The sequence below is a fragment of the Carcharhinus amblyrhynchos genome, chromosome 1 (assembly GCF_965287045.1).
Source record: "Carcharhinus amblyrhynchos chromosome 1, sCarAmb.v2.hapA, whole genome shotgun sequence".
Classification (NCBI taxonomy): Eukaryota; Metazoa; Chordata; class Chondrichthyes; order Carcharhiniformes; family Carcharhinidae; genus Carcharhinus; species Carcharhinus amblyrhynchos.
The window spans coordinates 116,545,906-116,572,865 of NC_137324.1; the positions used below are offsets into that span (position 1 = coordinate 116,545,906).

The 26,960-nt window shown below is 42.4% G+C and overlaps 1 protein-coding gene across 1 annotated transcript in view; it reads left to right on the top strand.

The window, feature by feature from the left end:
* Nucleotides 1-26,960, top strand: part of sec24d (SEC24 homolog D, COPII coat complex component) — a 145,458-nt gene that overhangs the window by 43,949 nt on the left and 74,549 nt on the right. Inside the window, exon 8 of the mRNA XM_080191398.1 lies at nucleotides 24,400-24,538. Within this exon, the coding sequence (XP_080047524.1) occupies nucleotides 24,400-24,538 (139 nt within the window). The remainder of the gene's footprint in view (nucleotides 1-24,399; nucleotides 24,539-26,960) is intronic.

Below are 26,960 nucleotides of genomic sequence, written 5' to 3' on the forward strand. Positions count from 1 at the left end.
TTTCTCCAGCTTCCACCCTAAACACATTAAAGGATCCATCCCCAACGGACAAGCCCTCCGTATACATAGGATCTGCTCAGATGAAGAAGATTGCCACAGACACCTACAGACGCTGAAAGATGCCCTCATAAAGTCTCACCGATCAACAGTTCTGATGCGCCTCAGTGAAAAACCGCACCGACCTCCTCAGAAAACAAACACGGGACATGGCAGACAGAGTATCCTTCGACATCCAGTACTTCCCTGAAACGGAGAAGCTGCAACATCTTCCGCAGAACTTTCAACATGTCATTGATGAAGACGAACATCTCGCCAAGGCCATCCCCACACCCCCACTTCTTGCCTTCAAACAACCACACAACCTCAAACAGACCATTGCCTGCAGCAAACTACCCAGCCTTCAGAAGAACAGTGGCCACGACACCACACAACCTGCCTCAGCAACCTCTAAGACATGCCAAATCATTGACATGGATGCAATCATCTCACTGAGAACACCATCCACCAGGTACATAGTACATACGCTTGCAACTTGGCCAACGTTGTCTACCTGATATGCTGCAGGAAAGGATGACCCGAGGCATGGTACATTGGGGAGATTGTGCAGATGCTACAACAACAGATGAATGAATGCCACTCGACAATCATCAGGCAAGAATGTTCTCTTCCTGTTGGAGAACACTTCAGCGGTCATGGGCATTCAGCCTCTGATCTTTGGGTAAGCATTCTCTAAGACAGCCTTCACGACATACGGCAGTGCCGAGTCGCTGAGCAGAAACTGGTAGCCAAGTTCCGCACACATGAGGACAGCCTCAACCGGGATCTTGGGTTCATGTCAAACTATCTGTAACCCCATGACTTGCCTGGGTTTGCAAAATCTCACTAACTGTCCTGGCTGGAGACAATACACATCTCTTTAACCTGTGTTTAATCTCTCTCCACTCATATTGTCTGTACCTCTTAAGACTTGATTACCTGTAAAGACTCGCATTCCAACCATTATTTTATAAATTGAGTTTGTGTCTTTAATGCCCTGTTTGTGAGCTGAAATCCCACTCACCTGATGAAGGAGCAGTGTTCCGAAAGCTAGTGGCTTGTGCTACCAAATAATGTTGGACTTTAACCTGGTGTTGTAAGACTTCTTACTGTGTTTACCCCAGTCCAATGCCAGCATCTCCTCATCGTGCTATCCTATTATTAACACAGGATACTATACACTTTATTGACTGCTCTCTCAACCTGTTGCCACTTTCAGTGCACATACGCACCCATGCCCCTCTGCTTCGGCATCCTCTTTAGAATTGTAACCCTTATTTTATATTGTCTTTCCATGCTCTTCCTACCAATATGCTTCACCTCACATTTCTTCACATTGAACTGTTTGCTCACTCCACCAACTTGTCCATATGGTTTTGAAGTCTCCTCAAGAATTTACAATGCTTCCACTGCAATTCTCCACTGCTGTGGCATCCCACCCGCCCCTTCCCCCTTCAAAACCCTGCAAGTAACCCTACAATTTCTATTCTTCCTTCAATATACTTGGATGCATCTCATCTGGTCCTGGTGCCTTGTTAACTTTTAAATACCAACAATTTAACCAATACTTCCTCCTTCTCAATTTTGAATCTTTCCAGTGACACTATGGTCTGAGTAGCATCTTGGTAAAGACAGATGCAACTTTACCTCAGCCATGCCCCTGTCTCCAAATGTAAACTCCTTTTTAGGTCCCTAATTATGCTACTTGTCATTTTACCACCCATTTATTATTTTTGTGCCTACAAAACACTTTGGATTTCTGTTTATGTTGGCTGCCAATCTTTTCTCATAATCCCTCATTACTTCTCTATTATGTTTTATTATCTTCCTTCTGACCCTTCAGTGTTCAGCTTAGTTCTCCATTGTATTTTCTATCTGACATAAGCACACTTTTTCTTCTTTAGTTTAATGTCTATCTCCTTGTTCATCCAGCAAGTCTGGATTTGTTTGCCCTACCATTTTTTTTGAGGGAATGTACCTTGACTGTGTCCAAACCTATTCTTTTTGGAAGGAAGTCTTCAGCTATAGTTTTTTCTGGACCAACTTTGTTCTTGCCCCATTGAGGTTGGTTTTCCCTATATAATTATTCTTGCTCTGGATTGCCTATCTTTTTTTTCGACAATTGTTTTAAACCTTATGATACAATGATCACGAGCTCCTAAATATTTCCTTAATGACAATTGATGTACTTGGCAAACCTCATTTTTAAGAATCAGGTCCAGCAATACACAGCTTCTTATAGGACTGGACACATATTGCTGTAGGAAATTTTCCTGAACACAGTCCAGCAATGTGTGCCTCTCTCCACCCTTTACACAACCGCTGTCTCTGTCTACACTCAGGTAATTGAAGTCCCTATTATGCCTACTCTATAATCATAGAATCCCTACGGTGCAGAAGGAGGACTGTCCAATGAAACATCCCATCCAAGCCAACCCCCTGCCCTATCCCCATAACTCCACATATTTCCCCACTTACTCCCCCCCCCTAACCTGCACACCTTGTCACTAAGGGAAAATTTAGCACGGTTAGTTCACCTATCTGCACTTCTTTAGACTGTTGGAGGAAACCGGAGCATCAGGAGTAAACCCATGCATACCCATGTCTGTGTGGAATTTGCACAGTCACCTAAGGCTGGAATCAAACCCGGGTCCCTGGTGTCGTGAGGCAGTGGTGCTAACCACACTGTGCCACCATGCTGTCCAAATGTTTACACCTCTCTGTAATTTCCCTGCAGATTTGATCCACGACATCTTTCTCACTAGTTGATGGCCTATAGACTACACTGAGCAATGTAATTGCACCCTTTTTGTTCCTTGGTTCCAACCAAATTGATTCTGTCCTTGAATCTTCTGGGACATCCTCTTTTTCTCTAGCACCGCAATGCTCTCACTAACCAATATCGCCATCCTTCCTCTTTTCCTTCTTTCCCTATCTTTTCTGAACATCTTTGTACCCAAGAATATTAAAGACTCTGTACTGCCCTTCCTTGGGAACCAAGGATGAATTTGAGATTTCTGTTATCACCAAAACATGATATTGCCACATGGCAATCTGCACCTGTAACTCCCCAATCTTATTTGATGTACTCTGTGCACTCACATACATGAAAGTAATCCTGACTTGGACTTCATTATATTTTCCCTTACTATGACTCTACTTGTTAACTTAGTATTCTTTATATGGGTGCTATCTGTCCCACTCAGCAATTTGTGCATCCTGATATTCCTCCCTCATATTCTTCCTTGGTTCCCAAATCCGTGTCAAGTTAGTTTAAAGCCACCTAACAGCACTAGCAAGAAACTTATGCCCAACTCTGTTTAGCTGCAACCCATTTGACTTGAACAGGTTGATGGCCTATAGACTACACTGAGCAATGTAATTGCACTTTTTCTGTTCCTTAGCTCCAACCAAATTGATTCTATCCTTGCTTCCTCTGGGCCTTCCCTCCAGAGTCAGTCCTGGTGTCCCAGGAATTTAAAGCTCTCCCGCCTGCATTATTTTTCCAGCCACGAGTTCCAGCCTTTTCCTCCTATTTCTGTATTTTGTGCATGTGGCACTGAGGGTAATCAGAGATTACTGCATTTGAGGCTGTGCTTGCTATTATTCTACCTAGCTTCCAAAATTCTGACTGCATGACCGCATCTCCCTTCTGAGTCATTGATAGTAATTTGGACCATGAGCTCTTGCTGCTTACAATCCACCAGAATCATGTCCTTGCAGCTGCTATGTGACATTCTTGACCCTGTCACTAGGAAGGCAACCTACCATTCTATAGCCATAGAAAGGTCAACTTAATTTTCCTTGGTCTGTTCTGACATCATTTATGCAAATGAATATTGAAATAAATGGGCAACTTGCATGCACCCCTCCAAGATCGACTATCCAAATTTTCTTTTACACAGTTTAGTTTCATGTAGAACAATCGCAACAATTAATGTTGTCATTTTTATTTAATTATAGTGTTTGTGTAGTGATTTTGTTATTGGACTAATAATCCAGAAATGTGGAGTAATAATAGAGCATGAGAACTCAAAACGCACTATGGCTCGTTGAGAATTTGATTCAGTTTAAAAGATATGTGGTCCCTTTAACACTGGTTAAAACTGGTTGACTCTGATGCTGAAGTGTCCCAGCAAACTACTCAATTGTATGAAACAATTGCACCGGAGTAATTTAAGTAGACAACTCACGTACCATCACCTCCCGAATGCTGCAATAAATGTCAGATGGGCAATAAATATCAGCCTTGGTTCTGCATTCGAGAATAAATAATTTTGCTCAGGCTATTTCTTGCTTTGCTGGGAAGTTCTTGGAGATGTTAACCTCAAGGAGTAGCATACTCCGTAAATTAAATGTGCCTATTCCAGTAGCCAAAGTGGAAAAAAAAACTATTGTAGGAATTAAGATTAAAACATGAGCAGTAACTAACATAACTGGTAATCAAATTGGCAAGTAAATAAAAAATGTTTTACGGGGTACGTAAATTGTAATGGCTCTGTTTAGTTAAGCAGTTTGCAGTTGATCAGTTAAAATATTGGATGTTTGTCAAATAATTACAAAGATGTTTTGAAGAATTTTAGTTTTAAATCAGTTAAATCCGATTAAAAATATTTGGGTTGATTTGATTTAAAAGCTTGTGAAATCCCTTGCAAAAATGAATCAATGTGATGAATTTAAAGTCATGCCTTCCAAAGATAATCCCAAACATAATTATTTTAACTAGCTGTATTGTCTTGGTGTCAGCTTGATAGTAAAGACTTAGTCTTTTTTAAGTAATTTGGGTTTGAACTGATGAAAGCATTTGTTTTCTGTCCAAGGGGTCAAAATACCACACAGCAATCAGGATGGTAATTTGATACCATCTGGGACTTGAGTCCCATGTGTGTCAGAGATGAAGGGTCACATTCAACTAGGATCAGTGAGACTTTAATTGAGTACAACGCCCCAAAGTAAGTAATGTTTCAGAAACAAATTGGCAGATTGGAGCAATTTTTTTGTGCTGTGGAACAGGAACTGGTGGACATTGGATTGAGGCTGACCAAGGTAATTTAATACCTGACCCCCTTATGAGATGAGATGAAGTTAATATTTCAATTTACCCTCTAGGTGGAGTGGATCACCTGCCTCATTTTTATTGCATTAAGTTTTTTCATGTCAGTAAGCAGTCAAAGTGAAGATTTTCCTTTCTATCCTTTTAAGAAATAATCACAATCGATACTTCACATTTCAAAGTGTGGATTTGCTCAAATAAATAAAGATAGTCATTTGATTTGTGGAATATGATTCCAATGTGCTGTTTCACGCAACTCATAAATAAAAACAATTTTATTTTTTTTAGCCCAGAGTTTGTTGATGTGCAATGAAATGTTTCTCAAACTCTCATATTCAGCACTTTCAAGCCAATGTCTGCTATCAGCCAAAATAAGTCCATGTATAAGGTGCAAATCATCAACTGAGGCTCTGTAATAGCACTCTTACTTTTCTGTCAGAAGGTTGTAGGTTCAGATCGCATTTCAGAGTCCTAAGCATATTTTCTAGGCCGGCATATCAAAGGACTGCTGCACTTTTGGAGATCTGAGATATTAAACTGAAGTCTCATCTACCTTCTTAGGTGAGCATTAAGAGCAAGGGTGTTCTTCATCTCCTTGACACTCACAGGGCTCAAAGTTTCAGATGGAATCAAGTTACCATTCTGATAGTGTGCTGCATTTTTTTTTAACCCTTCATATAGACATTTTCATCGCGTGGTGTTCTCAGTAGGCCAACATTTATCTTTCAACACAAGTCACATGTCTACCAGAATTTTACCACTTTGCCTGCTCGAGGCTCATAAGATCCCATCCAAGGCCAACAGAGAATGCCATTCTGCAAGCCTCGGGATGGGCATGCCGGTAAAATTCCAGCAGTGTAGTCAGTTAATGCATTGCGGTTTGTAGGACTTTACTATTTTCAAATTGGCTGCTATTGCACATTGCATATTCTCACATTGCAACAGTGGCTGTACTCCAAATGTCTGTGGCATATGTTTAGACAAAAGATGCTATATAATACAAGTCTGGGACTGAATTTTGGTTCCCAGGTTGGGACTCCAACATTGGGCACAAAATGGGTCTCAAGCCCTCATTGCGTCAGCCCATTAATTGGCCAGCCACCATGAAGTTATGTTCTGGGAGCAATCACAGTCAGAAGCGTGGCTTGTGCCCGCTCCAGGGCCACCAAGTACACGTGCCCGACAGATGAAAAATTCAGGCCTGTACATGAAAGTGATGCTTCAGTCTGGTGTTTTTGATGAAGAGGGATCCTCGCAGGGCGAATTAGTTGGGAAATCAGAGGGCCAAACCCTGGTTTTCTGTCCATTTAAATTGATAAGCAGAGACATAGAAGATGCCGGGTCCATAATTTTCTAACGAGCACACCCGACACAGAATGGCTGCTGCAGAAGGACTATTAACAGGTGAGGAAAGTACAAAATTGTTGTTCAATTGCATCTGGAATAGTATATGTAGTTTTGGACTCCTCGCTAGAGGAGAGATATAATAACCCTGGAGAATGTGTAAAGTAGCATAACCAGGCTAACTTCAAGTTTGAGATGCCTGAGCTAAAAGCTCTGGAGCAAATAGGAATGCATTATTTTAGCAGACCAACAGGCGTTTGTTTAAGATGTTGAGTGATAAAAAGAATAGACAAGATAAACATGGATTATTTCCAATGGTAGAAAAGTCAAAGACGCAAGAGGTCATGATCTCAGGATAAACTTTAGATATAACAAGAGGGGGATTAGTAGAACTTACACATACAAAGGTAACAGAACGTGGAATGCTTTTCCATGAGCGGAATGAATGTTAAAGCAATTATAGTTTTCAAATGGGTACGGAATGATACATGAGGATAAAGAGTTTGGGTATTTAGGGAAATTGGACAGTGTAAAATTACTTCACCAGTCAACATAGCTTCTTTGCCTCCTTTGTGATATTCAACATTAAAAATTTGCAGAAAATTACACAAATCTCTTTCAACTGAACTTCTGTGTGTGACCAGAAGGTCCCAAAATGCCATTTGTGTTGAATTTTACTCTTTTATAACTCTTTACACGAGTGTAATTGTGTCAACGTTTGCAGGAAGCAGACAATGTATCAGAATTTGAATGTGATTTCAATGCTTTTACAACATGAAAAAGTGAGGGGGTGGTAAAAGAATATCAATTTACTTCAGCAATTCTTGGTAAGAGATCAAAGTTCAAAAGCTACTCCAGCTTCAGTGAAGCTCTTTCCTCTTCCCTATAGTGATATGAGCTGGTTGACAGTTTTGCAAATTTATAATAGTGAAGATTGTGATTGTACTTTTATTGCAAGCATTCTTTTATTATCCCTTTGCTGATAAGATGACTATTCCAGGAAACTCTAATGAAATAGACAGGATTGCACAGGAGAGGACTCTGTAGCGCTTTGCACGGAGGGACATAATATTTGGATAACCAACTATTTAAATATATTTGCATGTGTTTCTTTAATATATCAAAGACATTTTCCTTAAATACCTCATAAATCTAAAATCTGGAATGTCAAATGGCACTCAGTCAAACGACTGAGCATCATGTTCCTAAAGTCCCTGTGTTTAACATTAATAAAGATTAAATTACGTAGAGAACGGCATGGACCTGCAGTAGTATTGAGATATTTCAAACTTAAAAGAAAAGTAACTGTTGCTTTAATGTTTTTTAACACCAGAGACATCTGCCGTCAGTCTAAATTTCAAATAATTTGTTTTTAAGATGCAGAGCTTCCTTTTGGCATTCATCCTCAAGTTGTTTTTAAAATTTATTCTTTTTCTGCAAGGTTTATTTCTACATTTCAGTGACATTTTTTAATGAAATCAAAGATTCAAGTCTGAAATTCAATTGCTGCATACTTAATATCCATACAAAATCAATTATCAATAAATTAAATGTTTTTTGTGATCAGCATGGAACAGTAAATATAAGGTTTTCTAACTATTTTTGGACTCAACAGTAACTAATAGAAAGAGGTTTGAAACTCACTTATGACTTGGCAGTGGTGCCATGGTGAGAATCTGGGATGCTGAGATGTTAGAATTAGTGTTTGGCTCAAAACTCTGAGAGGATTTATACACAGTTGGCTAGGTTTTGTTCCATTTGAATATGAATTAAGATGGATGTGGAGTTTCACTGATAGTTCATTATGGAATCTAAATAAGGATTCCATAATGAACTATCTGACAGAAGTTAACCTTGAAATATATAGGGAAAAGAAATATCAGAGAAACTAGAAATGGTTAATTTCCATTTAGATTGATTGTGTGAGTACCTGAAAATGTGCATTGTGTTAACCATAGCAAACAAGTTTCCTTTCAAATGAAAATAAATTGTCAGAAGCAATGCAGAGATGATTATTCAATACAGTTAGAAAAGTAAACATGCATGATTCACTCAGATAATGAATAATGGTACTGCATGTTTAGATCCACCAAAAAAAATGTATATCTCCTACAGAGCTTATTTCAAGACATTGTAGAATTGATGGACACCCTCACCTTTCAGGAGCATATACCTAAAATTTGTGTGTGTGTTCTTCACAGTTTGAAATTTATAAACTCTGACAAAGCAGAGACAGATACTGCAGAGCATAATGGAAGAACAAAGTTTGATATACCATAGCATAAAGTCCTTTTTAGGCTTGCATTTTGTCATTTTATGGGTGTTGTCGTATTCTTCATCAAATAGAATTTACTCCCTTTGACATGACTGCAGTCCTCCAATTAGATCTCGAGTATCCTTGATTTTAATTGGTCTACCATTTGATGGTTGAAATCTCGAATATCCTCTTTACACTTTCAAGAATTGCCTTAAAACCTGTGGCTTTGATGAAATATCTTCTGCTATGGTTTGTTGCCATTCCTTACTTCATAATGCTCCAATGAAATTCTTTAGTTATATTAAAGGCATTATAAATGAAACTTGCTGCAGTTGTTATGACAGAAGCAGAACACAGTGGGTGGAATTCTCCCATCTGGGACTAAGTCCTGTGACAGGAACAGAGGGTCAGGGTGTCGCTAGCTGGCCCTTGACATCAAGGCCACATTCAATCAAGTGTGGCGTCAAGGAGTCCAAGCAAAACTGGAATCAATAGCTATCGGGGGGCAAACTCTACACTGGTTGGAGTCATACCTGGTACATAGGAAGATGGTTGTAGTTGTGGATGGTCAGTCATCTCTGCTAGAGCAAATCTCTGCAGGAGTCCCTCAGGTTTGTGTCCTCGGCTCAACCATCTTCAGCCATCAATGACCTTCCCTCAGTTATAAGGTCAGAAGTGGGGATGTTCGCCAGTGTTCAGTGGTGATGAGCTGCAACCTTGCATTGCAGCAGTCCCAATGCTATGGGTTGACCCACAATGCCATTAGGAAGGGAATTCTAGAATTTTGATCCAGCGACTGTGAAGGAACGACAATGTATTTCCAAGTCAGGTTGGTGAATGGCTTGGAGGGTAACTTGCAGATGGTGGTTTTCCCATATATCTGCTGCCCTTATCCTTCTAGATGGGAGTGGTCTCGGGTTTGGAAGGTGCTGTCTAAGGACCTTTGGTGAATTTCTGCAGTGTATCTTGTAGATAGTACATGCTGCTGCTGCTGCTGAGCGTCAGTGGTGGAGGGAATGGATGTTCATGGTGTCAATTAAGCCAGGTTACTTTGGCCTGGATGGTGTCAAGCTTCTTGAGTTTTGTTGGAGCTGCACCCATCCAGGCAAGTGAGGAGTATTCCATCACACTGCTGACTTGTGCCTCCTGGATAGTGGATAGACTTTGGAGAGTCGGGAGGTGAGTCACTCGCCACAGTATTCCTAGCCTCTGACCTGCTCTTGTAGCCACCGTATTTGTGACGAGCCAGTTGAGTTTCTGTTTAATGGTAACCCCAAGGATGTTGACAGTGCAGGATTCAGTGATTGTCAAGGGGCATGGTTAGAGTGTCTCTGCCTGGCATTTGTGTGATGCGAATGTTACTTGCCACTTGTCAGCCCAAGCCTGGATATTGTCCAGATCTTGTTGCATTTGAACATGGACTGCTTCAGTATCTGAGGAGTTGTGAATGGTGCTGAACGTTGTGCAATCATTGGCGAACATCCTCACTTCTGACCTTATGACGGAGGGAGGGTCATTGATGGAGCAGCTGAAGATGGTCGAGCCTAGGACACAAATCTGAGGGACTCCTGCAGAGATTTCCTGGAGCAGAGATGACTGACCTCCACAACTACGACCATCTTCCTATGTACCAGGTATGACTCCAACCAGTGTAGAGTTTGCCCCCTGATACCTATTGATTCCAGTTTTGCTCGGGCTCCTTGATGCCACATTGGGCCACATGTGGCTTTGATGTCAAGGCTTATCACTCTCACCTCGCTTCTGGAATTTAGTCTTTCATCCATGTTTGAACCAAGACTGTAATGAGTGACCCCAGGGAAACCAACACTGGGCTTCACTGAGCAGGTTATTGCTGAGCTTGATAGCACTGTTGATTACCCCCTCCATCACTTTACTGATGATCAAAAGTAGACTGAGTGGTAATTGGCCGGGTTGGATTTGTTCTGCTTTTTGTGTACAGGTCATATCTGGGCATTTTTCCAACTTGTTGGGTAGACACCAGTGTTGTACCTACTGGAAGAGCTTGGCTAGAGGAGCAGCAAGTTTTGGACCACAAGTTTCAGTGCTATTGCCGAATATTATCAGGGCTCATTGCCTTTGCAGAATACAGTGCCTCCAACCATTTCTTGATCTCACTTGGAATGAATCAAACTAGCTGGATACTGACATCTGAAATGCTGGAGACCATTAAGATGGATCATCCACTCAACAATCTTCAGCCAGAAATGCTGCAAATGCTAGTGCCTTATCTTGTGCACTGATGTGCTGAGCTGCTCCTTGCTTGAGGATGGGAATATTTGTGGAACCTCCTTCTCCAGTGAGTTGTTTAATTGTCCACCACCATTCACAGGACTGCAGAGCTTAGATTTGATCTATTGATTATGGGATTGCTTAGCTATATCATTTGCTGTTTGGCATGCAAGTAGTCCTGTTTGGTGGCTTCACCAGATTGACATCTCAATTTTAGATATGCTTGGTGCTACACCTGGCATGCCCTCCTGCACTCTCCATTGAACCAGGGTTGATCCCCTGGCTTGATCGTGATGGTTGAGTGGGGGATATGCTGGGCCATGAAGCTGTGGATTCCGCTGGAGTACAGTTCCACTGCTGTTGATGGCCCAAGCACCTCATGGATGCTCAGTCTTGAGTTGCTAGATTTGTTCAAAGTCTGTCCCATTTAGCACAGTGATTGTGCTACACAACATGATAAAGGTTATTCTCAATGTGAAGGTGGGACTTAATCACCACAAGGACTGTGCAGTGGTCATTCTTACCAAGAATCTGCAGCCAGCAAATTGGTAAGGATGAAGTCAGGCATGTTTTCCCCTCTTGTTGGTTCCTTCACCACCTGCTGCAGACCCAGTTTAGCAGTTGTATCCTTCAGGACCTGACCAGCTTGATCAGTAGTGTGCTGCCGAGCTACTGTTGGTAGTGGACATTGAAATCACCTAGAGTACATTTTGCACCCTTGCCACCCGCAGTGCTTCCTCCAAGTGTTGTTCAACATGAAGGAGTACTGATTCATCAGTCAAAGGAGGATAGTATGTGATAACCAGTAAGAGGTTTCCTCACCCATGATTGACCTGAAGTTATGAGACTTTTTGGGGCCTGAAGTCGGTGTTAAGGACTCCCAGGGCAACTTCTGCCTGACTGTATGCAACTGCGCCATCTTTTCTGGGTCAGTTCTGTGGGTGGGACAGGACATATCCAGGAATGGTAATAGTGGTGTCTGGGGTGTTATCTGTAACGTATGATTCTGAAAGAACGACAATGTTCCTTGACTAGTCTGTGAGACAGTTCTCCCAATTCTGGCACTAGCTGTCAGATGTTAGTAAGGAGGACTTTGCAGCATCCACAGGGCTGCATGTCTTGCTGTTGTCTTTTCTGCTGCTTAGGTCAATGCCAGGTGGACTGTTTTGGTTTCATTTTTTTTAATGAGATTTTATAACAATTGATATAACTGAGTGGCTTGCTAGGCCATTTCAGAGGGCAGTTGAGAGTCAACCACATTGCTGTGGCTCTGGAGTCACATGCAGACCAGACCAGGTAAGGATGGCAGATTTCCTTCCCTAAAGGACAGCTTAGTCCCAACCTTTGAATGCCACATTGGTTCAGATGTGTCCTGGACCTACATTGTTTCCTGCTGGCATCACGGAGAACATGGGAAGAAAGTTCCGATCGTGCCTTCATTTGCATCTCTTTAGAGGGATGCGAATTGGTTTTATTCCTGCTTCCAGTGGAATTCCCAATCAACCACTGGAGGAGCACTGGATGATCATAGTGTAACTTTGCACTTGCGTGAACCCGATTTTTGGGTCTCCCTCTGAATTCTCCCCCGCTCCACTACTCATCCTGCTGGTGGGGGCTTTGGATGATTACACCATGTGATAAAGGCAATCTAAAACATAAACATGAAACGCTAAAAATACAAGCACGTCACAGGCAATATTTGTGGAGAAAAAACTGGCTGGATTTAATAGCGGCTGTAGGGATTTTTTCCCTGTGGCTGAAAGCAAGGAGTGATAGAAAGCCAGACACGGAAAAGTATACCCCGCACTGTCACTATTAAGGATGACCTCCTGCCTCGAGGAGCTGCACCACCACTAGTGGTGGCTTTTGTTTGGGCTGCCTCTGAAAGAGAATGGCAAATTGATGGCTATGCATCCTCAGAGCCAGACAAATGGGTTCTGGAGTGCTAGGACAGGTGAGGGCAGATGGCAGCATTGCTGTTGGAATGGCCATTACATAGTGGGCCTCTCTGAGTGCACAAAATAGAGAACATCTCTGAAGGTTGGGATTTCCTCGTGCATGGTCGTGGGAAGAAAACAGGCACACCAGCCCCTATCTTCTGCACCATCTTGCCTCTCCCCGGAGTTGCTGGTAAACTCCAGTTCAGTGCTTCAGGTTGATGAAATGACCTGAAGCATTGATTCTGTATCTCCACAGATGCTGCCTGATCTGTTGAGTTTTTCCAGCATTTTATATTTTGACTTTCTTTGGGGCCTGCATGCATTTAAGGAAGAGGCCGCAAATGGTACAAGATACCATTTTGTACCAAGTGGAGTGGAATAAAAATCAGCCAGAATCAAAAAACCCAGGGGTGGGATTTTCCAACCCCATTGTGGCAGGAGCCACTGTGGGACATTCAGTGGCCCTGCCAAAAGTCCATTGACTGTCAGTGGCAAAAGTTTTTATTTTACTAAATTAAAACAGCTTGACTTCACACTACTAATTACAAAGAACAACCCAGCATGGGAAACAGACCCTTCGGCCCAACGAGCCCGCGCCACCATTTCAACAAAGCATTTTCCTACACCTACCCTACCCCGTGTGTATTTGAATGGTACCCATAATGTAGCCAGATTCAGGGGAGAATAGTGTAGGGTCAATTTGGTACACCAATCAGCCTAAGAGCACATCTTTGGGGTGTGGGAGGAAACCGGAGCACCCGGAGGAAACCCACGCAACCACAGGGAGAATGCGCAAACTCCCACAGACACAGGCCCAAATCCATGTATCTGCACAGCTAGCAGTGATAGTCACTGAGCTGTTGTGGTGCCCGTCTGCTGGTCCAGGATTAAGCACACATAGCGACACGAAGTACTAGGCCACTCTCGAAACCTCCAAGAGCAGCCCACACACGACCCACCGTGTGCATGCCCCTCGTTTGACAACAAGGTGGACCAACACCTGTGGATTAAAAGAGACAAAAACTTTAACATGTAATACTACATTTCCAGTGTCATCCCAAGGCTCTGACCCTTTTTAATACCATCTACTATAACCCTCCATCCCTGTTTCGCTCATGTGTCTAAGTAAACCTTAAACAAGTCCAACGTGCCTGCCTCCACCACCTTACTTGGTAGCGCGTTCCATACCCTCACGACCCTCTGCGTGAAAAACCTTCCTCTAGTATCCAAATTATACTTCTCCCCCCTCACCCTTAGATCGTGACCTCTCGTAATAGTTGTCCCCGATCTAGGGAAAAACCTGCCACTGTTGACTCTATCTATTCCCTTCATTATTTTATACACCTCTATCAGATCCCCCCTTAATCTCCGTCTTTCTAAGGAGAAGAGCCCCAGTTTTTCCAACCTTTCCTCGTAACTCAGTCCTTCCATGCCAGGCAACATCCTGGTAATTATAAGCAGAGAGAGGGTTGTGGAATCACAATAATTATTAAAAGCTTGAATGATTGAAGATGGCTTTCAATTTGCTCATGCAACCCCTTGCTTCCTCCCCTCCGTTCACAATTATGCCTTCAACCATTTAATCCCGAGCTAGGCTTCAGAATTGCTTCCTCAAAGCTGTCCTACTTTGCCACTCCACTTTATGTCTACCTCTCTGGCCAAGCGGTTAGTCATCCATCCTAATATATTGGTCTTAGACCTGCAAGTTTATTCTTTCAAATCTGATGTTTCTTTGAAGTACCTTATGGCATTTTCTTATTTAAAGGCACCTGTTTTAATCTTTGCCCCTAGTTTTTGGTAATTGTAGGGATATGTGAGTTGCCCTGCCATTGCAAATGTTACAAATTGATCCAGTGTATACATATCATTTCCTTAGTGTGAGTGATAGTCTTATGACTGACAATGATCAATGTTAATGGAATTGATCTTACTCATGAATTCTGAGAGGATTTGAGTCCAAAATGTAACTTGCATGCATGATTAAATCCAATGCACAACTTAATCAAAGAATGACATAGACAATAAAAATGTACTTCTTTGCCCTCTTTTCTACTAGATCATGAGTTCTACTAGACATCTTTAATATCTCAAACCCTCTAACAGTTGGGCACTGTTGCCAGCACACAAACCATTCTGTGCCTGAAAATGGCCAAAACAAATGTCTAGGCTGTAGTATCTCAGCACAAGAGCTGTAAAAAGAAACAGAAATTTCTTGGCTGTAAAATGTATGTGCTTAAATATATTTCAAACATCTTTAATGTCTCCAAGGAATGTATTTTGAAGCTCTCTTTGCCCTTAAAAGGGCCCACTATTAATCGGTGTACTTGTTTGGTAGTAATGTGAAGAAAGGTGAATTTATGGATTGAATTAGAAAAAAAAGTTAATGATGGTAAGAATATAACCTGCTCAGTATTTCTAATCTCTGGTGTTCCTTTCAGAAGTAAACTTTTTTATTAATATACTTTAAAGATCAGATTTCTTTAGCCTGTTAATTGTAGGGGAAGTCTTACAAAAAATGGCAGTGTTGAGAGAAACATACCAGTTTTCTCTCCAGGTCTTATGGCACTTTGACAAAAAAAACCATGGGGGCTTGTTTCATGCAGGGGATGGGGGAGTTTGGCCTCAACACACCAGCAAACCCAGCTGCACAGAAATTGGGGTGCCACTTTTAAAGGGTACTCTGAGGAACAAACGCGCACACGTACACCACGGAGGTGTCAGTGACTCCCCTCCCCATCGCCGGCATCCCTTGCTCTTCCGTCCTCTCCAGCCATCAACATATTATAACTGAATGCCCCCATCTCCCAGAAGGAGACTGCCCCTTGGTTCAGGTTTGCCTGGCAGTGCCAAACCTGTGCCGATGGACAGTACCGGGGGGCATTACCAGGTCACTGTTTAGCCACGTTCCTCTCTCTCAGGGACTATGCTTACCTTTACATCCTCCGTGGAGACCGCCAGGATAGTTTCATGGCTAGGTGAATCTGTTGGAAACTGTTGCTTCAATATATGGCAGGGGGGTAAATATCTGATGAGGGAGTGGGTTAATGATATTAAAATGTCACTAGCGAGGGACAGGGAAGATCAGATCCTTAGCCTCCACCAACATTTGCACAGATAGTGAACGTTGGCTCAAGATCGCCCCCATTGGGTATAAGTAACAATATCTTGAAATTGCCTGAAAAATTTCAACTGTGATTTTTATTGAAGAAAAAAAAGTAAATTGACACATTGCTGAGATTAAGCAGAAAGGAACAAGTTGCAAGATCCTTTTATCGAGTTGTACTAGACATTAAAGCAGCGCTTGGAATGTTAGATCGATCATTTACCATAGCAATCCCATACTAGTTAAATAATGACCTTAATTTTAGGGTATCTATAGCAATAACCACAGCAACATAAAAAGGATAGCTTTTGAAATTTAGTTAGAGGGAATTTAAACCTTGTGAAACCATTATGTTTACCACCACTCAAATATGCATATTTGATTATCAGTTTATGGGTTCTGTGAAACATCCCATGTCTGGTTTCTCACAGCTCACAGACCTTTGGCAATTAATGCTGACCTTTCCAAACAAATCAGTTTTTTTTTATGTATTAGTAAATATGTTATTAAGTTATTTAGCATCCTGCAATAATTCAGCAAGCCCAAATGGAAAGGAACAGTATTTGTTGTTGAACATAAGAAATAGGAGCAGGAGTAGGCCATCTAGCCCTTCGAGCCTGCCGTACCATTCAATAAGATCATGGCTGATCTCAAGTGGATCAGTTCCACTTTCCCGCTTTCTCCCCATAACCCTTAATTCCCCTGTCTATCAGAAACCTATCTACCCGTGACTTAAATATATTTAGCGAGGTAGCCTCCACCACTTCAACAGGCAGAGAATTCTAGAGATTCGCCACCCTTTGAGTGAAGAAGTTCCTCTTCAACTCCGATCTAAACTGCCGCCCTCTTATCTTGAGGCGGTGTCCTCTAGTCCTGCTATCCTTTCTAAGCGGGAAGAATCTCTCTACCTCTACCCTGTCCATCCCCTTCATTACCTTATACGTCTCTATAAGATCCCCCTTCAGCCTTCTAAACTCCAACGAGTACTGACCCAGACTGTTTAGTCTCTCTTCATAGTCCAACCCCCTCATCTCCGGTATCGGCCGAGTGAACCTCCTCTGCACTCCCTCAAGGCCAGTATATCCTTCCGCAAGTGCGACAACCAAAACTGCACACAGTACTCTAGCTGTGGCCTCACCAGTACCCTGTACAGTTGCAGCAAGACCTCCTTGCTTTTATATTCTATCCCCCTCGCTATAAAGGCCAGCATTCCATTCGCCGCCTTGATCACCTGCTGCACCTGCAGATTGGGTTTTTGCGACTCGTGCACAAGGACCCCCAGGTCCCTCTGCACCGTAGCATGCTGCAGCTTTTTGCCTCTTAAATAATAATCCCTCCTACTATTATTTCTGCCAAAGTGGATAACCTCACACTTGCTAACATATTATACTCCATCTGCCAGGTCCTCGCCCACTTGCTCAGCCTATCCAGATTGCTTCCACACCCTCCACGCAATTTGCCTTTCCACTCATCTTCGTGTCATCAGCAAATTTCGTCACCCTACACTCAGCCCCCTCCTCCAGATTATCTATATAAATGGTAAATAGTTGAGGCCCCAGCACCTGTCCCTGTGGCACTCCACTGGTCATCAACCGCCAACCAGAATAACACCCATTGATACCAACTCTTTGCTTCCTATTAGACAGCCAATCCTCTATCCACGCTAACACCTTACCCCCAACTCTGTGCACCCTAACCTTCTGTAGCAACCTTTTGTGAGGCACCTTATCAAACGCCTTTTGGAAATCTAAAAACACCACATCCACCGGTTCCCCTCTGTCTACCGCACTAGTCACATCTTCATAGAAATCCAATAAATCTTCAAACATGACTTCCCCTTAACGAATCCGTGCTGCGTCTGCTCAATCAAACCATTCTTTCTAGATACGTCGCTATTTCTTCTTTGGTGACAGATCCTAACACAAAGTAAAGTCACTACTCCATGTATTAGTCCAAACGGCATAGTGATTCACAGGATCATAGAATACTACAGTGGAAAAGAGGCCCTTCGGCCCATCACATCTGCACTGATCCATGAAAGGCCCTGACCTACCCACCTAATCCCACTTGCCAGCACTTGGCCTGTACCCTTGAATGTTATGGCATGCCAAGTACTCTTCCAGGTACTTTTTAATGGATGTGAGACATCCTGCCTATGCCACCTCCCAGACAGTGCATTCTGGACCGTCATCACCCTCTGGGTAAAATTATTTTTCCTCAATTCCCCCCCAAACCTCCCACCCTTCACTTTTAACTTGTGTCCCCTCGAGTTCTGCAAGCCATTCCCAGTGTCCATTTTATAAACAGCTTAGGTAACGGGTTCCCCCTACAATGATGATGAGGGTGTTTTTGTTGTTTGGCCCGTGACCTTGTTTTTGTTGTTTGCATGGTCTGTTCGGGGCCATATACTGACTAGGCAAATATCTTTTCCTCATGGAACGTTGAAGGGCCACTGCAAGGCGTTCATCCTTAGTGGTGATCTCTGACTGCGACTCCATTTCTGTGGCTGAATCCTCGTAGACCTCTCTTAGACATTCTATGGGTGGAATTTCTTGTCGACAAGCCGGTGGGGGTGATCAACTTTTTTTTATAGTCTTATCCCCAGTCTTTACCATGTAGGACACTAGTCCTGTTTTTGAGAGTACAAGTCCTGGGATCCACAGGGAACCACCTCCGAAATTCCGTACATGGAGAGTGTCTGCCAGTTTGAAGGTCCTGTCTGGCTTGTGTCCATCGTGGCCCCATTTTTGGGCTTTTTGTTTTCCTTCAATTTTGCTGCTCAACCTCGGTAAAGTGAGGCTAAGCCTAGTCTGAAGGCATTTGCCCATCAGCTCTGCCAGGTCTACACTCATATCTCGTGTGGTGTTGTCCTATAAGTGAAGACAAAACGTACCAGCATCATTTCTAGGGAGCCATCGTTTGCTTTTTCATGTTGTTTTTGAATTCCTGGACTGCTCGCTCAGCTGGGTCATTTGATGACTGGTGATAGAATGCCATACAGATGTGCCTCACACCATTTGTGGTCACGAAAGCTTGAAACTCTCTCAGGTGAATAGGGTCCAGTTGTCCGTTACAAGATGTCAGGTATACCACGTGTGCAGAACAATTACCAAAGTTTTCTATGGTGCTGTAAGAGGTTATCAAGACCACCCGGTGCACGCGATTCATTTTGAATGGACATCAATCAGGATTAAGAATATAGAGCCCATAAATGGCCCTGTGAATTCTCCGTATACTTGCACCCAGGATCCCCAGCTATTCCCAGGGAACGCAACGAGGCTGCTGGTGGGACCTTCTGGTTTCCCTGGCAGGTTTTGCACCACTTAATCAGATTTTCAATGTCCTTGTCTATACCAAGCCACCAGATGTTGCTTTGTGGAAGCACTTTGATTTCAGAAATCCCTGGGTGACCATCATACAACTTGTAAGTATTGGTCACTGGCCTAGATGTGGGACAACCACCCGGACTCCCCTCAAGATGATACCATCCTCAGTGCTTAACTCTGGATATTGGGAAGTATAAGGTTTTATATCCTCTTTAGGTCGTCCTTGTGGTCCACTACTTGGAACAACATGATGTTTTGCTAATGTGGGGCATTTTTGGGTCCAAGTCTGAATTTGTTTGATGGATACTGGCAGAATGTCTATAAGGTTCAACATCATGATGTCTTCATTCATCTTTGTAGGTGAGGGTAGGCTGGTGGTTAGTGGTACAAAGCTCAAAGCATCTGTGCTGGCGATGTTCTAATAGGTGTACTCACAGGTGCCTAACAGCAGTGCCCAGCATTAGGCCTGAGCTGATACTGTTGGGTGGGGGAGGGAAGGGGCGCAGCGCTTTGCTTTCTGAAAAGAGGCCCAGCAGAGGTTTATGATTCATCATTATGGTGAAATGTCAACTGTAGACATATTGGTGGAATTTCAATGGCCAAACCTTCTTTCCCCATTAGGGCATACTTCCTTTTTGCATCTGCTAGGGTTGTTGAAGCATACACGATTGAGCACTGTTCCATCGCCACTGGAGAGAAACATATCAGTTTTCTCACCATTTTTTGGTAAGATTCCCCTCATAGAGTCATACAGTAAAGAAGAGACCCCTCGGCCCATTGAGTCTGCACTAACAAAACTACATTAAATCTACTTCTAATCCCACTTTCCAGCAGTTAGCCTATAGCCTTGAATGTTATAATATTACGAGTAGCCATCCATGTGTTTTTTAAGGTTGTGAGATTTCCCACCTTTACTACTCTCCCAGGTAGTGCATTCCAGATCCTCCCACGACCCTCTGGGTGAAAAAAGTTTTCATCAGATCCCCTCTAAATCTCCTGCCCCTCCCCTTAAAATTATAGCCCATTGTTATTGACCCTTCAACTATGGGGAACAGCCTTCCTATCCACCCTGTCCGTACCCTTCACTATCTATACACCTCAATCAGGTCTCTCCTCAGCGTTCTCTGCTCCAAGAAAAACAACCCTGAGCCTATCAGCAGTACCCAGCATTAGACATGAGCTGATGTTGTGTGTGGCATGGGGGTGGGGGTTTGGGCAGGGCCAGGGGGTGCTTTGCTTTCTGCGAAGAGGCCCAGTAGAGGTTTATGATCCATCATTATGGTGAAATGCCAACTATAGACATATTGGTGGAATTTCTTCATCACAAAGGCCAAACCTTCTTTCTCCATTTGGGCATACTTCCTTTTTGCTTTTCTTCATAGTTCAAATTCTTCATCCCAGGCCACATCCTATTAATCTCCTCTGTACCCTCTCCAGTGCAATCGCATACTTCCTGTAGTGACGCAACCAGTACTATACACAGGACTCCAGCTGTGACCTAACCAAAGTTTGTGTAGTTCTGTCATAATCTCCCTGCTTTTATAATCTGTGCCACAACTATTAAAGATAAGTGTCCCATAGGTCTTCCTCACTGTCCTATTAATCTGTCCTGCTGCCTTTAGGGATCTGTGGACAAGCACCCCATGTTCCTTCTGTTCTTCTGAGCTTCCTAGTCTGCCATTCATTGAGTACTTCTTTGTATTGTTTCTTCTTCTAAAATGCATCACTGCACTCTTCAAGGTTAAATTCCATCTGCTCCAGATCTGCCAACCTGTCTATATCTTCCTGCAATTTAACAAAAAACAAAGGACAAAATCAGCCCGGGAAACAGGCCCTTCGGCCCAACGAGCCCGCGCTGCCATCTCAACACCACCAGTCCCCCTCTCCACCCTAAGACCATCTTCCTTACTATTAACCACCCTACTAATCTTTGTGTCATCTGCAAACTTCCTTACCATTCCTCCCACATTCTCGTCCATATCATTCATATATACATATATATTTTGCGCATGGTGGTACAGTGGTTAGCACTGCTGCCTCAGTACCAGGGACCCAGGTTTGAGTCCAGCCTTGGGTGACTATCTGTGTGGAGTTTGCATGTTCTCACCATATCTCGGTGGGTTTCCTCGAGGTACTCTTGTTTCCTCCCACAATCCAAAGATATGCAGATTAGGTGGATTGGCTATGCTAAATTGCCCCTTCGTATTCAAAGCTGTGTAGGTTAGGGGGATTAGCATGTAATGTTGGGTCATAGAGATGGGGCGGGCCCAGGTATGATGTTGTGTATGAGAGTTGATGAAGGCTTGATGGGCCATATGCACTTTCTGCACTTTAGGGATTCTATTATTCTGTGAATAAGCACTGATCCCTGCGGTATGCCACTGGCCTCCAGTCATACAAGCAGCCTTCTACCTCCACCCTCCTACTACTAAGCCAGTTTGGATCCAACTTGCTACATTATCCTGAATTCCATGTACCTTTTACTTCTTTATTGGTCAGCCATGTGGGACCTTGTCAAAGGCTTTGTTGAAATCCATATAAACTACGTCAACTGCACTACCCTTATCTACACACTCAATCACTTCCTCGAAAACTTCAGTCAAACTTGTTAGGCATAAGGTCCCTCTGAGAAAGCCATGCAACTATCCCTGATCAAACATTGGCTCTCCAAGCGGAAATTAATTGTTGTCTTCAGAATTTTCTCCAAAAGTTTCCCTACTGCTGATGTGAAACTCACTGGTCTGTAATTCCCTGGTTTGTCTCTACCATTCTTCTTGAAAAGTGGAACCACATTAAGTGCCCTCCAATCCTCTGGCACCTCCCTTGTGGTCATAGAGGAATTTTTAAAAAATCAGTCAAAGCCCCTGTAACTTCCTCCCTTGTTGCCCACAGCAGCCTGAGATACAACCCATTCATACTTGGGGATTTGTCCACTTTTAAGCCTGCCAAAACCTCCATTATCTCCCCACTATGTCATATTGTTCAAGAACCTTACTGATCTGCTCCTCAAATTCTGTATCTGCATCATCCTCCTCCTGAGTGAAGACAGAAATGAAGCACTAGTTTAGCACCTTACCATATCCCCCAGCTCCACACACTAATTCCCCCCTTCCTCCCCTTTGCCTGGTTATTTCTGCACTGTGAATTCATGCACCATGCTTAATTGGAACAGCAAGCTTACCTTGGGGTAACTTGATTGTAAACTTGGAGAAGATGACAGATGAGTGATTTTCTCACACATTGCAGGGTTCTGACCCCTGTGTAAAGCCTGGATTCTGATGCCTGCAGGAAAAGTGCTGTCCATAGGAAATGGATTTTTTGATAGTCACTATCAGATTTTAGAAGAGATTTTGGGCCATCTCAAACGTAGACATAGCGAGGCCCACATTCCTCTGTGCAATGGAGGAAGGATAGAAACAGACCTGCGTAAGCAAGATTCTATTCCCCCACTGCCACCACCACATGTTTCTGATCACTTGAGTTCTGTGAGTCATCCAGTCCTCAGACTGACTATGACCCTGGTGGTCGATAACTATGCATGATATGTTCTTTTTGAAAAAACAGCAACAGAAGATCCACTGTCTGGATATCTTTGCCGTCTACATTCATTCTGTTTCAAATGCAGCCCCTTAATTGTAAAAAAAAAATGCATTTTAATGCACTCATTATAAACTATCTGTTGCAAACTAGAAATCAGCTAAGAAGATAAAATACTCTGTTGCGAAGGTGTTTTAGTTGTCAGTTTGGGACAATGTAATTATAACATTTTCAAGATTTTTGAAATCTGTTTTGACCTTGAAACATTTATCAGGACAGCTACATCTGCAGGCATTTCAGTCCACAGTGCTTGCAGTGGAGCCTTGCCAAGATTCAGCATAACTAACCCGTTTAGGAGAATCACTGGCAATTCTGTACATTGTCCCTCAGTTTAGTATTTCCTAAACCTGTATCTTCCAGTTAGACTGAAAGGTTAGTTGCAATGTGATGTCGTAATTGACAATCAGAAATCGACCATTTCCCATGGCACTAATATTCTCCAGTATATATTCACAAGATTGGTTTCTGGGATGAGAGGGTTGCCAAATGATGTGAGGCCAAGTAAATATACCATTTTGAGTTTGGAAGAACGTAAGGTTGATCTTATTGAAACATGCAAGATTCTGAAGGGTACAAGGTATACTTTGAGAAGTTGTTTCCCCTTACTGGGGAAGCCTAGAACATAAGGGCACAGTCTCAGGACAAAGGGTCAATTATTTGGGACTGAGATAAGGAGAAATTCCTTCTGAGGGTTGTGAATCCTTGGGATTTTCTACCCCAAAGGGTTGATGCATCATCATTGAGCCCATTTACACACATATGTATATGTGCTTTTGAGCAATCTGTAAAAGATGCTGACTTTGCTTGCTGTCCCTGTTTTATCCATGCCATTAAACAGACCAATCTCGGCAATGAGGACAGTGCAATTAGCCTGTGTCACCAAATGGAGGAGTAGAAATTCAGCTTGGAGTCCAGTGATGATTGTTATTCAGAAAGCTTTGCCACAGATACATATGTGCATACATTGTGTGAAGATAGGATTTGCTCAGCTATGGTGGCCCCTGCAGATGAATTGTCTAACATTTACTGCCTATCATTATGCATAAATGGCCAGATCTGGGTATTGGAGGGCCACCGAGGCTCCAAGAATGATACCTCAGCAAAGAGTTAATGGCATCAGAAAAAGAAAGCAAAAGATTGTTAAACAAATGAAATAAATAGCACAAATAGAGCAATAGTTTGTACATGCATTGAATTGTTTTATTATAAATCCCATCTGTTTTATATTGTAATACAAGTGAGTATTTTAAAGTGGGCATGCCTGTTTTTTAATGTGATGTGAGAACTGCTTATACTAATAGTTTGACAATAATTTGAAGAAAAGAAATCTGTTCATATAGGGGAATATTTCCTATGGACGCTGTTGTGAAATGGTAAAACATTTATAAAGAATAGTCTAATTATTACACCATAAAAAGATGTCAGAGGACATCTCTGTAATCATCTGTTTGATTTACACATTTCCAATTTATTAATGCTTTTTGTTTTAACAGGCACCACTTTGTGTTGTAAGCCATGGAGAGAGTGGACCTATTCGCTGCAACAGATGTAAAGCCTACATGTGTCCATTGATGCAGTTCATTGAAGGCGGGAGGCGGTACCAATGCGGATTCTGCAATTGTGTCAATGAAGGTTACTATTTCATTTTATTGTCTCTTGACATCAGAAACCTCAAGGTATTAATCAGTTCAGACAGCAGCACCTCAAATAAAACAAATATTTTGACTTCCTCTTAAATAAAAAGAAGGATAGTTTTGTGCAGCTCTCAAAAGGCTTTATCATGGAATGCATGGCCTAAACACTTGTTTAGGTCCATTTTTGGGTGCAGCGTATTTGGTGCACTGTGGATGATACCTGAAGTGCTTGGGCCTCACCAGAATATTTCTAGCAAGTCGCAAATGTCAATTCCGGCATCCCAGTTTGATCTGGACTCATTTGATTGGCTGCCTGATCAACAAAGATCCTCCGGTAAATTATAAAAAATGGGGATGAGAACAGGACTGGAGTAATTCAGAGTAGTGAGGGGACCTCAGAGTGTTTTGGAGCATGGAGGAGAACTTAAAATTTTGGTGTTAAATGCTGATTAACTTTACCCCGCCTTTAATTAACAGCACTTTGTCCTTAAATGGAACAGTTTTTTGGTTAGTAGTTAGTAATATATTGTAGTTATATGGTTTGACACTTCAAACTAAATTGAATATTGCTCTATTCAATTTTCCATGTGCAGAACCATAGGGGATCTGTTAATTTTCTAAAAGATTGAATTGGGTTTGTGTATCCCCCTGAGGGATAAAGCTAAAAGGTCTCCATGAAACTTATTTTCAGGTATATTTAGAAACTAGTTTTAAGTCATATTTTCTTGAAAATAAATTGTTTGTGTTAGTTTACACAAACCAATTGGGTACATGGAGCTGACTTTAAGTTGCCTTGTTTGATTTGATAGCTAAATTTCCCGTCATTTTCTCCACTAACGTTGCTGCATTCCCTCAAATGAAATCAAACCATATTTGTTCAAAGAAAGATCAGCAGCGTGCGCAAGCTGGGATTAAGTGGCTGGCTATTTTCCAAGTATGTTGCCAGAGCTGTTTAACTGGAACATTTTACTTAAGTTGGATTTTATTCAGTTGGATCATAATAACCTTTTCCCTTATAAAGTAAGCTTGTTAACACTGGCTCTTAAAATTTTTCTTCCTGCTGCCTCCCCACAAGTTCGAGGGCAAATACATTTGTTCCATCTGTGGTAATCAGTGAAACTACTGATGCTTTTAAAATCATTGGATATGAAGTACAAAGTCATTGGTGCCAAGATGCAGGAGATTATTATGGTTTATGCTGTGATATAACTTTAGTTGGTGACTGCTTTTTTTTTAACCAGATATGCAGTGATAGGATTAGTGTGACTACTTACCATAAAATCATAATCCATGTATGAGTGAGAATGTTTGGTTTGTGTTTAAGCTGCTGTTGTAAAAAACTCCTCTTGGTCAGTTATTTACAGCTGTTTGTGCAATTCTCAGGGGGATTCCTGGAATACCCCAGTGATATTTCAGGCCTAGTATATTTCCCAATTTCAGAGCTGGTAGAACTGGGGCACAACAAGCTTTGTATTTGCCAGTTTCCCAGGAACCCCCAACCTTGACAGAGCTGGTTGCTTTGTAAAAAGCTAATGGGAGCTTTGTGTAAGTGGATATTGGAAACTTGTGAGCAGCTGCAGCTCTTGAATGGTTGAAGCCATTTTTTTTAAAGAACTTTTGTGTCACTTAGACTCTGTCGACAGCACCTCTAAAACCCGTGACCTCTACCACCTAGAAGAAAAGGACAGCAGATGCGTGGGAACACTACCTGCAAATTCCCCTCCAAGCCACACACCATCCTGACTTGGAACTAGAGCGCCATTCCTTTACTGACACTAAGTCAAAATCCTGGAGCATCCCCCTAACAGCACCGTGGGTGTACTTTCACAATATGGACCGCAGTGGTTCAAGAAGGCAGCACACCACCACCTTCTCAAGAATAATTTGGAATTGGAAATAAATAAGCTGGGCTAGTCAGTATAGCCTACATCCCATATAAAAAAAAATCCCAGGTTGGAGAAGTTTTTGCTAATCTCTTGGAAAGATTATGATAAGACTATTAAACACCATGAAATTTCAACAGCACTGAATTTCAGGCTGACCGTAAGATTTTGATGGAGCAAGTCTAAATGGCTGAAGGATGTCACAGAATACTTTCCTATGATAATGCTTTTTTACAAGCCCAGGAAAGGAAGGCTGTGTCTTTTAGGTCTCAATGGCACGGTCCTGACAGGAGGATTTGGAACAAAGGATGAGCACAGTCTCCATCGTTTAGAGGACCTGGAAGTAAATATCTGGCAATTTAAGGCCAGCTGGCATCTCTCCCTATGTTAGGTAGATAAGCAGAGTGCAAAAGGTTTCTCTCAGCCAGTTACATTTGATAGGACTACACCCATGTAGCTCTACAGCTCTTCTATAGCTGCACATACGTACCATTCTGAGCAAGGAACATTTTCCGTATGCAGTTTAAAACTTGAATT